The following is a 13,237-nucleotide window of genomic DNA, read 5'->3' on the forward strand; positions in this document are numbered from 1 at the left end:
TCAATTTTGAAAAATAGATTAAATTGTGTGTGCACAGGAATATAAAGCATAAGTTGAGGAGATCACGCGAGACATGAGCTGAACAGCAGCGAGTTGCTGGAGCTCTGAGTCCCATGCCCGATAATTGGCGATTCTCGCGGACCCAGACCCAATATTGATGGGGACAACAACCCCACATATGGACAGATACCTGAGGAACACATCTGGGACGATGGCACAAAGATCATCAAAGAAAGAAAAGCTAGAGAAAGCAAAGACGGACAGCCCCGAGAAATCCAAAATGGCGGAGGCAGACTCAACGCAACCCGGAGGATTCTCTGAAGCACAGCTCCTGCAACTCACTGCGGCACTGGCAAGGGCCTGGGACCCCAAATGGGCTGAGATGGAACAGAAGCTAGAGACCCTGGCCTCGCAATCAGATGGTATAGGGACGAGAGTGGGAGATCTCGAGACCCGAGTGTCTGCTTTGGAGGACGATAGCAGAGGCTACAGCCCAGAAATAGCAAACCTCACAAAACAGCTAAGAGAGAGCCATGAAAAATTGGAAGAGTTAGAAAATCGTTCCAGAAGGAACAACATAAGAATCGTCGGACTAGCAGAGAAGGTTCCGGAACGGAACTTAACATGTTGGCTTGAAGATTGGCTTGCAAAAGAACTGGCACTCACAGATACAATAGGCCCACTAATAATCGAAAGAGCACACAGAGTTGGGCGGAAAGCAGAAGATAATACACGACCGAGAGTGGTGGTGGCCAGAATCTTCAATTATCGACACAAGATGGAGATTTTGCAAGGCTTCCGTATACGTTGAGATTCTTTAAAACACGAGGGAAACAGAGTCTTAATTTTTCAAGATTTTTCTACAGAGGTACAACAGCAAAGACGCCAATTTCACCCGCTATGTGCAACCTTAGCGAAGAAGGACATACGATTTTCACTGAGATTTCCAGCCACATTAAGGATGTTAATTGGAGGCCAATGGAAATCATTCAAGGAAGCTGTGGCAGCAACAGCGGCAGCGCAAGAAGCTGGACTAATCAACGCCGAATGAGGCAAAAAACAAACTTGGGGATGCGAGACCATCAATAAGCGTACTAAGCAATGGAACAGAAGGGCATGGACTCATGGGCGTAAGTGATCTCCACATTCCATCTTCAAGACCTAGAGGATGGAGCCAGGGAACTTAAGGGGAAGGGAAGGGAGGGAGATAGGGGGGATAGGAACATGCCTTCACACACCACAACAGAAAAGAAGTAGACAGAGAAAAGGAAAAGAGAAAACGTATATAAAGGTTCCTCAGGGCAAGCAACATGCCAGTTAAAATAATAACATGGAACATAGGAGGGGTAAGCTCCCCAATCAAACGGGCAAAAATACTGACTGCCCTGAAAAGACATCAGGCAGACATAGCATGCATTCAGGAGACCCACCTCAATGATATAGAACACAAAAAGCTAAAAAGGATGTGGGTGGGGGAAGTTTTTGCAGTGCCAGCGCAAGGGAAAAAGGGAGGGATAGCAATACTTTTTCGTAAAGGATTAACATACAGGGCAACACTGCTGGCCACTGGGAAAGATGGGCGGTATATCATATTAAAAGTGTGGTTGCCTGGTCTAGAACTCAGACTAGTGGCCCTCTACGGCCCAAACAACTACGAGCCGAACTTCTTAAGGACACTAATAAGTAAGTGTATCACGGAAGGAAAGGAGAAGCTGGTAGTAGTAGGAGATTTTAATCTGGTACTTGATCCCCAGATAGACTGCTCAAACAGTACCTCATCACACCATTCTGGGAAAAGGGCTAAAGAGATGACCTTATTCACAAGGGAACTTAACCTAATTGACATATGGAGAACATTTCACCCCCTAGATAAGGAATACACACACCGATCGAGAGCACATGGTTCACAATCCCGCCTAGACTACATATTGGTAGAACGTACAGTCTTTCCACAGATGGTAAAAGCAGAAATAGGCCCAGAAGAAATCTCGGACCATGCTTTTGTGTGGGCGGAAATTGAGACACACGCAGACAAAGAAGGGGTAGAGGATGGAGATTTCCAACACATCTGTACTCAGACCCAAAGTTTGCAAAATACTTTGCGGTCAGATGGGAAGAATATGCGCAAAACAACATCACACATGCACAAACACAGCCTATTCTATTTTGGTCGGCCTCAAAGGCGGTCCTTAGAGGGGACATTATTGCATATAGCAGCAAACAAAACAAACGCAGAATAGCGGGAATCATGTTGTTGGAGGAAAAACTCAAAAAAGCACAGAAAGCACATGCACGGAGGCCGTCAAGAAACACCTTAGACACTTTAAAGTCAACACAAATAGCGCTCAATTCGTTACTACATGAGAAAGAAAGTAGATCCGCACTGTTCTATAAATATAGATTGCATAAGTTTGGTAACAAAACAGGAAGATTATTGGCAAATATAATCAAAAACCAAGGAGGCCCTAGAGCAGTGACTACCCTAAGAGATAAATCAGATAAAATGACTAATGACCATAAGCAGATTGGTCAAATTTTTACAGAATATTTTACCACGTTATATAAGAGCCAAGAGAGCGTACAAGGGGAGGAACTTATAAACTACCTCCAAAACTCTAGACTTCCAAAAATGCAAGATCAACAAAAGACTTAAACGCACCTCTGACTTTAAAGGAATTGCAAAAGGCAATTAAGGCACAAAAACTCCGATCAGCCCCAGGTCCAGACGGACTCCCAGGGGAATACTACAAATTACTGCCCCCTGAAGCCCTGACACACCTACTAGGCTACTTTGAAGAGGTGATTCAAGAAGGCCGCCTCCCAGCTTTTGCTAACACAGCTTTAGTAACACTAATTCCAAAAGTAGGAAAGTCACCAGAGAGACCTGGGTCTTACAGACCCATATCATTATTAAATGTCGAAATAAAGCTACTGGCAAAAATTATGGCGGATCGCCTGGCGGCGTGTCTGCCGGATATTGTCGGTCCCGAGCAGGTTGGGTTTATTAGAAATCGGAGAGCGGCCCACAATGTGAGGAAACTACTGTTGGCAATGGCAACATGTAAAGTTAGAGATATTCCAGCTTGGGTAATAAGTCTAGACGCCGAAAAAGCGTTTGATCAAGTAAACTGGACATACCTATTCCAGGTTTTAGCAACGGTAGGCATAACAGGGTGGTTTGCCAGAGCTATAAAAACCTTATACACGGACCCCAGAGCCAGTGTGATCATAAATGGGCAGAAGGAGAAAGAATTCCCCATACAAAGAGGGACCAGGCAAGGGTGCCCACTCTCGCCACTGTTGTTTGTGCTAGCAGTGGAACCATTATTGAAACAATTAATGCAAGACAAAGAAATACAGGGAATAGAGGTGACAGGTCACCGGCTGAAAGTGTTTGCCTATGCAGACGATCTACTACTATTTCTAACCAGCCCCAAGTGTTCTCTAGAGGTGGTACTGAAGGGGATAGAGAGGTTTGGAGAATATTCAGGGTTCAGACTAAACTACACTAAATCATACGTTCTCCTAATCAATGCAGAAGCAGTGGGAACCTGGAAAGGCCCGCAACACTTAACGTGGACCCAGAGACCAATCACATATCTAGGAATTAAATTACCCGCAGATCTGGGAGAGCTTTATAAAGAGAGCGTTAGGAGGTTACTAAAAGAGACTGAAGAGAAGCTGGCTATGTGGAGATCACTGCCCGTAACACTCTTAGGATGGATTGCCCTTTATAACATGACCATAGTACCCAAATGGTTATATGTATTCCAAACTATCCCACTCTACTTAAAGAAAAAAAGATGAAAAGACCTTGAACAAAATTTTACAGAAATTCCTTTGGCAGGGGAGAAAGGCACGTTTGCCCGTATCCACCTTAACAACACCGGTGGAATACGGAGGATTGGGATTATTGAACATACGACATATGACCGTGGCTTGTGGAATGCGCCACATTAACGACTGGTTCCGTGGAACAGAGGATTTTTCTAATACAAGTTTGGAATTACAAGTGATACCAGAGATTCATTTCACAAATTAGCTACATGCGGGAGGTGGCCCCATACCAGAAATTTTAAGGTACTCGTGGATAATGCCGTCAGCTAAAGCCACATGGAACTGGATATGCCGGTTACATAAGTTCTCAACAAGAGTGACACCATTTAGGTCAATATGTGGAAATAGAAATTTTGCACCTGGAAACATGTATGCAGTGTTCCACAGATGGAAAAATAAAGGAGTGATATACCTTCTACAGGTGCTCAATCGCGAGAGTAAGATAAAACCATTTTTGGAGCTGCAGAAAGAGTTTGACCTTGCAACATCAGACGAATTTCATTATAAGCAGCTCAAACACTATGTAGATACCTTACCATGGGAGTGGTTGGCAGAAGACGTTCAGGAAGAATTGACATCAGCATTCTCTATGGAGGCGCAGCAAAAAGTCCCACTCACATATCACCACCGGCACATCCGAGATACTGTAGCAGAATTGGATTATAAAAGACAGGCTGAACAATGGAATAAGGACCTGCCGGTCAAGATACAAGCTTCACAGTTACAAACACATATCCTCTCCATCAGGCAATTAACTAAAGCAGCGTGCCATTGGGAATTACAATATAAATTCGCATTGAGACTATACATAGCTCCTCGAAGAGCCTTTCATATGGGTGTGTCCCCGTGGGGCTCATGCCCAAAATGTGGAGAAGAAGGAGCGACGTTAGGACACATGTTCTGGACCTGCAGGAGCATTTTGAAATTCTGGAGAAACATCACAGCATATGTCTCGCAGTTATGGGACACGTCTTGGAGGTGTGAGGCGACTTTGTTGTTTGGCCATCCACGGTTGAGCATACCCAGCCCTGGGGGGCTCAAAGAGTTTGTACTTAAAACCACCATCATAGCTAAGCAGGTCATTCTGTCAGAATGGATCTCAGCCAAATCACCCACAAGACAACAATGGAGAAGCAAGATGTTGCACCTAATGAGAGTAGAACGGCAAGGGATTCACAACTTAGACTCAGAGACTGGGAAGAAATTCCAAAGGTGCTGGACTCCCTTTTGGTCGACACTAACCCCAACAGCCCGTAGTTACCTTCTGAACTTTTGAACCTTCAAAGACAATTAATGGGACATACGTTAAATAAGATGTGTAGATAAGATTAAAGATGTTGTTGATGTGAAGGATTAGTGGGAAAGTAGTTCAGTTTTTAAAGGAAAGAAAGGGGGGGGGGTAAAGGGAGGGAAGGGGGGGAGGGTGGGGGAAGAAAACGAAAAGTGGCAATACCGGTGAACTAATGTTAATAAAACGGGAGAAAGAAAACAGTTGTGGAAAGGTTTTGTACACATTATGGTTATTTCTTTCCCGGACACGGAATGAAGTGTCTTGGGTGGTGTTAATTTCTGAATGGTTTGTCATTTGAATAAAAAAGATTGAAATATATAAAGCATAAGTTTCATGCATTCTTTGCTACATGGGTAATACAGTTCACAGGAATGTTATGAATAATAATGATTGACAAAGTTGCATCCTACACTTCTACATCTATTATTTTGCCCAGTTTCAAAAACAGACTTGTGGCTGGATTATTATTTTTGCTGTTGCCATGAGGTAAAGAGTACAAGAGATCAAGCTTGCTTTTGAAAAAGCTTATTACTCACTGAATCCTCTCTGAGCAAAAGAAGCTCTGACAGGATTTTTTTTGTTTTTGTTATGAGCTATGAATGTTCTTTTGGATCCAATTGTATTTTTCCCTTTGAAATAATCACAGAGTAATAAAAGGGCTCATTTTCAAAGCACTTAGACTTACAACGTTCCATAGGTTACTATGGGGCTCATTTTCGAAAGAGAAAAACGTCCAAAAAGTTTCATAAAGCACCATTTGGATGGATTTCTTCTCAAAATGTCCAAATCGGTATTTTCAAAACCTGTTTTGCAGACGTCTATTCATTTCATCTGCAGTGCCTCCAAATCACAAGGGGTGTGTTGGGGGTGTTTCAAAGGCATAATGGAACTAGGGCAAAAACTTCAACATTTTGGTCTAGAACTGTTTTTATAACAAGACACAAAATGGTGCCCTAAATGACCAGATGACCACTGTAGGGATTTAGGGATGACACCCCCCTCACTCCCCCAGAGGTCACTGACCCCCCTCCTACCAGCAAAATTGAAAAAAGAAAAAAAAAAAGGAGAGATTTCTTACTTCAAGAGCACTGCAGTGGTATTAAATAAATAAAATTAATACTGCGTTGCCTGCACGCTCTCCTCATAAGACAGCACCCGAATTAACCAGTCCAGGTATGGGTGCACCTGCAGTCCCTGTTTCCACAGGAATGCCGCAACCATCATTATCACCTTGGAGGTGTTCCTGGGCGCCATTGCCAGGTCGAAGGACATGGCTTGAAACTGAAAATGCCGACCCAGAATCACAAAGCAGAGAAAGCGTTGGTGAGGAGGCCAAATAGGAATATGCAAATAGGCCTTCTTGAGATCGATCGAAGTCAGGAACTTCCCCCGGTTGCACTTCCGCAATTATCGATCACAGGGTCTCCATCCGAAAATGCCAGATACACAGTGCCCTGTTCACACCCTTTAGATAGAGTACAGGACGAAAATACACGTCCCTAGCAATAAAAATATTAAAATATTTTTTATACACCAGAAATGGCGTATTGTGGGGGCAGGAACTACTGCCAGGCTCCTGCAGTAGCCCGACGGTAGTGCCGAATTGGCGAACTGCAAGCCCATGGTAGGCTTGCTGCGCCTTTGTAAAAATGCCCCTAACGTGAGCTGTCACCAACTAATAACTAAATATACATGCTCCACGCAGTGTAAGACACTGGGTAGCTCCTGACTCACCACTGAACTGTTGTTAGTTTTTCAGAGCTACTAAGGAAGTAAAGGCTTTCAAAATTTGTTATATTCTATGTTGATTAGTCAATAGTTTCTATTAAATTAAATAAAGAAGGGCATAGGCTCAACTTACCTGTTGTGAAAATTTTCTCTCTTAATTGGGATAACAGACAACTAAGGAAAATGCTTAGGATGGGTGGGAAAAGAGACACACAAGGAACCTAAGGCTATTTCTCGTAAGGCACTTTGACATGGTAATAGGTTGTTTGTGCTCTTAACTGTCCTTGAAACAAGAAACAAAAAAAATTGGTTCAGACTTGGGAGGGGTTAACATTTGTATGTATGATTTGTAACATATCAAAACAACAGAATCGACTTTATTTCTGCAAAACTTAGCGTAAATATAATCAGACATGGTTTTCAATTTTTGTATCCTCAGAACCTGCAGCCAAAATCCTTCTTTAAAGCAGCAACTGGCTATTTGTTGTATTTAAATATTCAGTATTTGATATCCATTTGTGAAAGACTCATCCAATAAATCTTTTCAAAATCTGTCCATAGAGATCGCCAATATAGAAACTTAAATACTTATCTCAACAAAGATAAGCTCTGATCTTTGTTACTGTAAGTATCTATATAGCCATAGATCTGGTGTAACTGGGCACCTATATGAAGCAGTAGGAGCCCCACCCATGCATACACCCCCTCCCCCTTTTGAATTTAGGAGTGGAGGAGTAGCCTAGTGGTTAGTGCAGTAGACTTTGATCCTGGGGAACTGAGTTCGATTCCCACTGCAGCTCCTTGTGACTCTGGGCAAGTCACTTTAACCCTCCATTGCCCCTGGTACAAATACCTGAATATATGTAAACTGCTTTGAATGTAGTTGCAAAAACCTCAGAAATGCGGTATATCAAGCCCCATTTCCCTATCCCTTTATGCATTTTGTAAGTTGGGCGCACAGTTACAGAGTAGCACTTAGGTGTTCAGCTGGCATTTTCACGAGTAAGTATACACTTATCTGCATAAGTACTAGTAGTCTAGGCATTTACACGTACAAGAGACCTCTAAATGTGAGTACCTGGATTAGAGAATTGCTCTTCATGTAATAGTATGTAGTGTGTCCTCCAGTTTCAGAAGGTTCTCCTACAAGACCCTACAATCCATCATGAATTAACAACTTTAAAAATAAAAAATAATTTTGTCATCTGCAGACTTAATCGCGTCATTCATTGCTCCATTTTCCTTAACATATTTCTAAATTATGGGCCCTTTTACAAAGCCGTGGGAGGGCTAACGCACAGGTAGTGTGTGTCAAATCGGCACTACTGCTGGAGTAGTGTTTGCGCCCAACTGTATAATTCCAAGTTTGGCGCATACCAAATCTCGCAGTAGAAAATATTTTTCTACCGGGGGGGGGGGGGGGGGGATTCCTGGTGGTAATTGGCACCATGGCCACGTTGACACGCGTGGGTAGTGTGAGCCCTTACCGCTAAGTCAATGACTGGCGGTAAGGGCCCAGGCCGTAAATAGGAATGCACTAGTTTTAATTTTTGTGCACGCCCATTTCCCGGCCCATTAAAAAATGGCTTTTTTCCCAGCTGCAGTGAAAAGAGGTCCAGCATGTGCCCAAAAGACACACCCACACTACCACAGGCCACTTTTTACCACAGCTTTGTAAAAGGACCCCTAAGTTAAGGAAAACGGAGCAATGAGTGAGTTGATTAACTTTAATTGATTAGATTTTAAACATATCGTTACAGGGGTGGTAGAGGAAGAATGCGTCCATATCCAGATCCAAGAGGGCGAAGAGGCAGCAGAAGTGGTCCACCAGGTTTCCCACCCCCTCCACCTATGCGAGGAATGCCAAGAAGTCCCTTCCCACCCCCACCACTAAGGTTAGTGTTCACATCGAAATGTTAAGGAAAGTAGTTTAGAATTTTAAGAATAAAAACTTGATTTTTGAAAGGGAGATGACTGTTCCTGCAAATGAAATTGATGAAGTAGCTGTTGGCTTCATCTTTGTTACCCTGACTCCAGTTAAAATTCTAGGCTTACATCATGCATAAAGAATTCTCTCACCTGAATTGTCTGTCTTGCTAGGCACTTTAACATCACTTCCCCCCAATTCTATATAGTGCGCCACAAGTTAGGCACTGAAATGGAAGTTAGGCATTCAAACGGGTAAAGAGCAATTAGGCACCCAACTGCACTTGGCACTGTTCTATAAATTAGCATCTAAGTACTGTAGTGCATAACAGCAAGAGAGTGTGCATGTGGGCAGACCATGAACAGGTTGTGCATTTAAGCTCCAGACGTAGAGAATATTGTAAGTTGTGCACCTAGTTGCTAACAGAGGCATATTTTCAAAGCACTAAGCCTTCCAAAGTTCCATAGGTTTCTATGGAACTTTGGAAGGCTAAGTGCTTTGAAAATATGCCTGTTAGGGACCCTTTTACTAAAGGGTTGGCACACAGCAATTGGCTTGCTGTGTGTCGATCCTGAACTACTGCAGGAGCCCAGCAATAGTTCCCACCCCCAGCGCACACCATTTCTGGCTCTACAAAAATACCTTGGCGGTAATCGGGCATCGGTTACTGCCAGTTTAGCATGGGAGCCCTTACCATCACCTCAATGGGTGACTGTAAGTGCTCAACCGCCCCCCCCCCCCCCCCCCGGAAATGGCCGCACGGAAAGTGGTTCACTTACTGCACGGCCATTTCTTGTTGAGAAAAAAAGACTGCCTTTTACCCCAGTTTAGTAAACGGACCCCTTAGACACTAACATTTATACCCGCCTTTTACATGGTGTAAGTATTGGCACCTAAATGTTAATGCCCAAATGTTAACTTAGACTGTATATTATAACAGAATCTGGGTGCCCAGATACCATTATAGAAGACTGTCTTAGTCCACAAACTTTGAGTGCCTAATTTTTAGTGCCCTTTATAGAATTTTCCCCTTTGTGCTGATGTGTAAATTGAATACTTGCATCTAGAACAAACAGGCAATGTAGTCTTCTCATATTGGTATAATATTTCAATGGGCTTGTACATTCAGACCAGCACTTTCACCTCCGCCACCTCCTGGACCAATGGGCTTTAGAGGAAGACCATTACTCCCCAGAGCCAGAGGCATGCCACCACGACCAAGAGGTCATTTTCTTTCATCTAGGAGGTGAGAAACTTTATCCCTTTTTCATTTTCTTTTTAAAAACGGTTTGACTTTGTTTTACAATGCCCAGTCTCTGTAATTTTTTAAAGGTAATATTTTCTATACAAATAATATGATTACATAGAAACAATTCAGATACTTTTTTTTAGTATTACTTTTAAATATCGATCGTATGGAAGCCTTAAATATGCATGCACCTTAATTATAGTAAGCCAAATAGTAACAATATATATATATTTTAAATTTTGTGATTTATTGTGACAGGAAAAGAAACCATTGTGATTTTATCCTTTTACACAGCTTTCCCAATGGACCCGGTGCACCACCACTTCCGCCACCTGGCCGGGGCCGGAGATGGCCCGGACCGCCAGGTGGCAGACGCTATTAAAGAGGCTTACTCTTACATTGTAATGGCAGGGTGTTTTCCTGAGGCAGTCTGAAATGGCCGGACTATGAACAGCCTATAAAACAAGAGTATTAGTTGAATTTAAACATCAGTATTTTCCAGCAGCCCTCACGCACCAGTTAGCAAAAACCTTAGATATATATATATATATATATGTATATATACTCTATTTTAAAAAGAACTCTGTGACTCTTTGGACTTTTATCAAGTATATCGTTTTACACACAAGCTTTATGGACATTGACTCCTGCAGACTAAACCTAAATGGAGAAAAAAGTCTGTTATACTAGGTCAAGCATTCATTTAATATACAGGACTCTAAAAAAAAAAAAATTTCTGGAGTTCAAACATTTTTGTGCAGTTTTTTAAAGTATAGAGTATTGATTGTTTTAGTGATGTGTGTATGAGCATTGTTAAATAGCCTTTCTATGAACGAGATCATTTACACATTTTGATTACAGCAAATACATCTAATTACCTCATATATTTGAGAAAGTATGCCGTTCTAAGTTTTGCAGTATGACATTATACACTAAATAATGTAATGATTAAACCTATCCATTTGTGATTGTTAACTTGGGAAAGCGGCCATTATTTGTGACAAAACAATAAAAGTAAAGTTTTGTGGACTCAATGTTTTCTTTAAGTTTTGATAAACAGTAGTACTTATTTATACAAAGCTTGACCTCCCTTGTTTTAAATGTCCAGTTGTGTAGATAACTAATGTAATGTTGCAACAAAGTGTATCTCAACACTTGACCAACCATCTTAATATAACTGGTATATTTATTCACATTACTTAATAACGTAATGACATAATGTGAAGTTAAAATGTCAGCTATTTGACATATGCTATGCTGAGTAATGTAATGTAAAATTAGAATTTTGTACATATTGTTAAACATATGCATCACTGTATAGCTATCCTCTCAAGGAGTACAGCTTTGTTGATAATGTGAACAACTTCAGAATAGTGAAAAACTGTAAGTTCATGTCAATTGTTACCATGCAAATGACAGATGTAACCATAATATTTTGCAACAGTGCTGTCATCTTTGAGGATGATCACAGCCTGTGAATTCTAATCCTTAAAACTTTGCTCTTTTCTTTTGTGCTGAGGGCTGAATTAATTTTTTTTAGCAGTTTGGTGCAGTTGAGGCTTTTTAACATTAAGCATTCCCCACACTGGGTCCAAAGCCTGCAAGCAAAATAATATATATGAAGAAAGCAATAAAATGAGGTATGAGATCAAAAATAGGTGGGTATTTCCCACATTCCTGTGGCTTCCAGTAGAATATTTTATAGGCACAAAATTCTAAGAACAGTCTATGAAAAAATTATTTATTCTTCCTAATTTCCTATTAAAAGTAATGCAGAGTGTAGTTCAGCTGACGGCATGTAAAGTTTGGAAGCGGGTTGCACTCAGGATAACGTTTCAAGTAAAAAAAAAAAAATCTTGCAGTGTTAATTCACTGCCATTTGGTTAGAAATTTAAGAAAATAATTAATTTGTTAAAAAACACAAATTTTATTCTGTTAACCTTGGCTTTAATGTTTTATATATTGACATTTTTCTGTGGTGAAAGAATGATGCTATTGTTGTCTTCTGAAGGGTAACATAGTCACCCTTTGAGACCAACTGGAGATGGTATGCAGTCATTTGAGGATCTTACATCAAGTCCTTGTTTAAGGTGAGAGTGTTTTTAAAAAATTTTGTTTTCTTAACCTGAATTTAAGTTACTCTGGTCTTCAAAGAATATACAACAGTCTGGGATATACTAATCTACCAGGAAGACAGAAATCATTACTTCATCTTAAATCTTTCATTCTTAATTTACTGTTGCACAGGTTCAAGGTTTAATTTATTTGATATACCTCATATGATCAAAAAAAATCTAAGCGATTTACAATGCAATATATTTAGGATAAGGGAAGTCACACAAGACAAAATACAACAATTGATACAAAAGGAAAATAGGATAAGGGAAGTTTACAGAGTAGCGCAAGGGTTAACGAAAGGATGAAAATTACCACAGGGATCTTGGTACTGTCTTATCCATATGCCAGGGATCAATATCATCAAAAGAGGAAGCAGGAGATCAGATAACAATAGGTGGGAAAGCCTGGGAAAAATAGTAGGCTTTTAGTTGGGATTTAAACTTGTTGAACGACCCTTCAAAACTTAGAAGGGCATTCCATAGTGTGGGAGCAACCACAGTAATGCAGATGCATCTGGAAACATCAAGGAAAGCATGACGAAAGGATGGAACTGCTAGAAGGCTTTGCTTAGACGACCAAAGGGATCTTGTTGAGGAATAGGGAACCAATAAACTAGTTAAGGTCTGTATATATAAAAAGCAGTTGTAGTTCTGGTAGTTGTATTTGTGATTCACCTGGTTCTGCACTATGTGTGCTTTGGAGAAGATGTCTGGGAAGAGAAGAACCAAGGATGAGCTGGCACTATCTTGATGTCATGGCCAGCAGGGCTAAAGCAATTAGACATCACAGCTCCCTCTGAAGACCTCGGTGCATCCTGGGGTGAGGGAAGGGAGTTGAGGCTGGCTGTGGACTAGGGAGAATAGGGGATGTGACAGTTGCAAGTCAAATGGAAGAAGGGGTTCAGCATATTGGTCATTTATGGGATAGGTGGAGCAGGGCAGATATGTTGAGTCATGTGGGGGGAGGCTGTGATTCTACCCTGTCAATATTTTGATGAGCTTTTTATGAGTGTCAAAGATAATGAGCAGCTTGTTCTTTTGCCCTCAGTAATAATCAAGGCCCCTGGTACCCTGCAACAGTTCAGAGG

At 41.4% G+C, this 13,237-nt stretch overlaps 1 protein-coding gene across 1 annotated transcript in view; it reads left to right on the forward strand.

Annotated features, from left to right (window-relative positions):
* The window catches only part of LOC115465556 (cleavage and polyadenylation specificity factor subunit 6-like), a 32,204-nt gene extending 21,143 nt beyond the window's left edge, over positions 1–11,061 (forward strand). The window contains exons 4-6 of the mRNA XM_030196106.1: positions 8,617–8,751; positions 9,913–10,029; positions 10,327–11,061. Coding sequence (XP_030051966.1) covers positions 8,617–8,751; positions 9,913–10,029; positions 10,327–10,414 — 340 coding nt within the window. The 3' untranslated portion in view covers positions 10,415–11,061. The remainder of the gene's footprint in view (positions 1–8,616; positions 8,752–9,912; positions 10,030–10,326) is intronic.
* Positions 11,062–13,237: the final 2,176 nt, after the last annotated feature.

This window comes from Microcaecilia unicolor, chromosome 3, assembly GCF_901765095.1.
Source record: "Microcaecilia unicolor chromosome 3, aMicUni1.1, whole genome shotgun sequence".
Classification (NCBI taxonomy): Eukaryota; Metazoa; Chordata; class Amphibia; order Gymnophiona; family Siphonopidae; genus Microcaecilia; species Microcaecilia unicolor.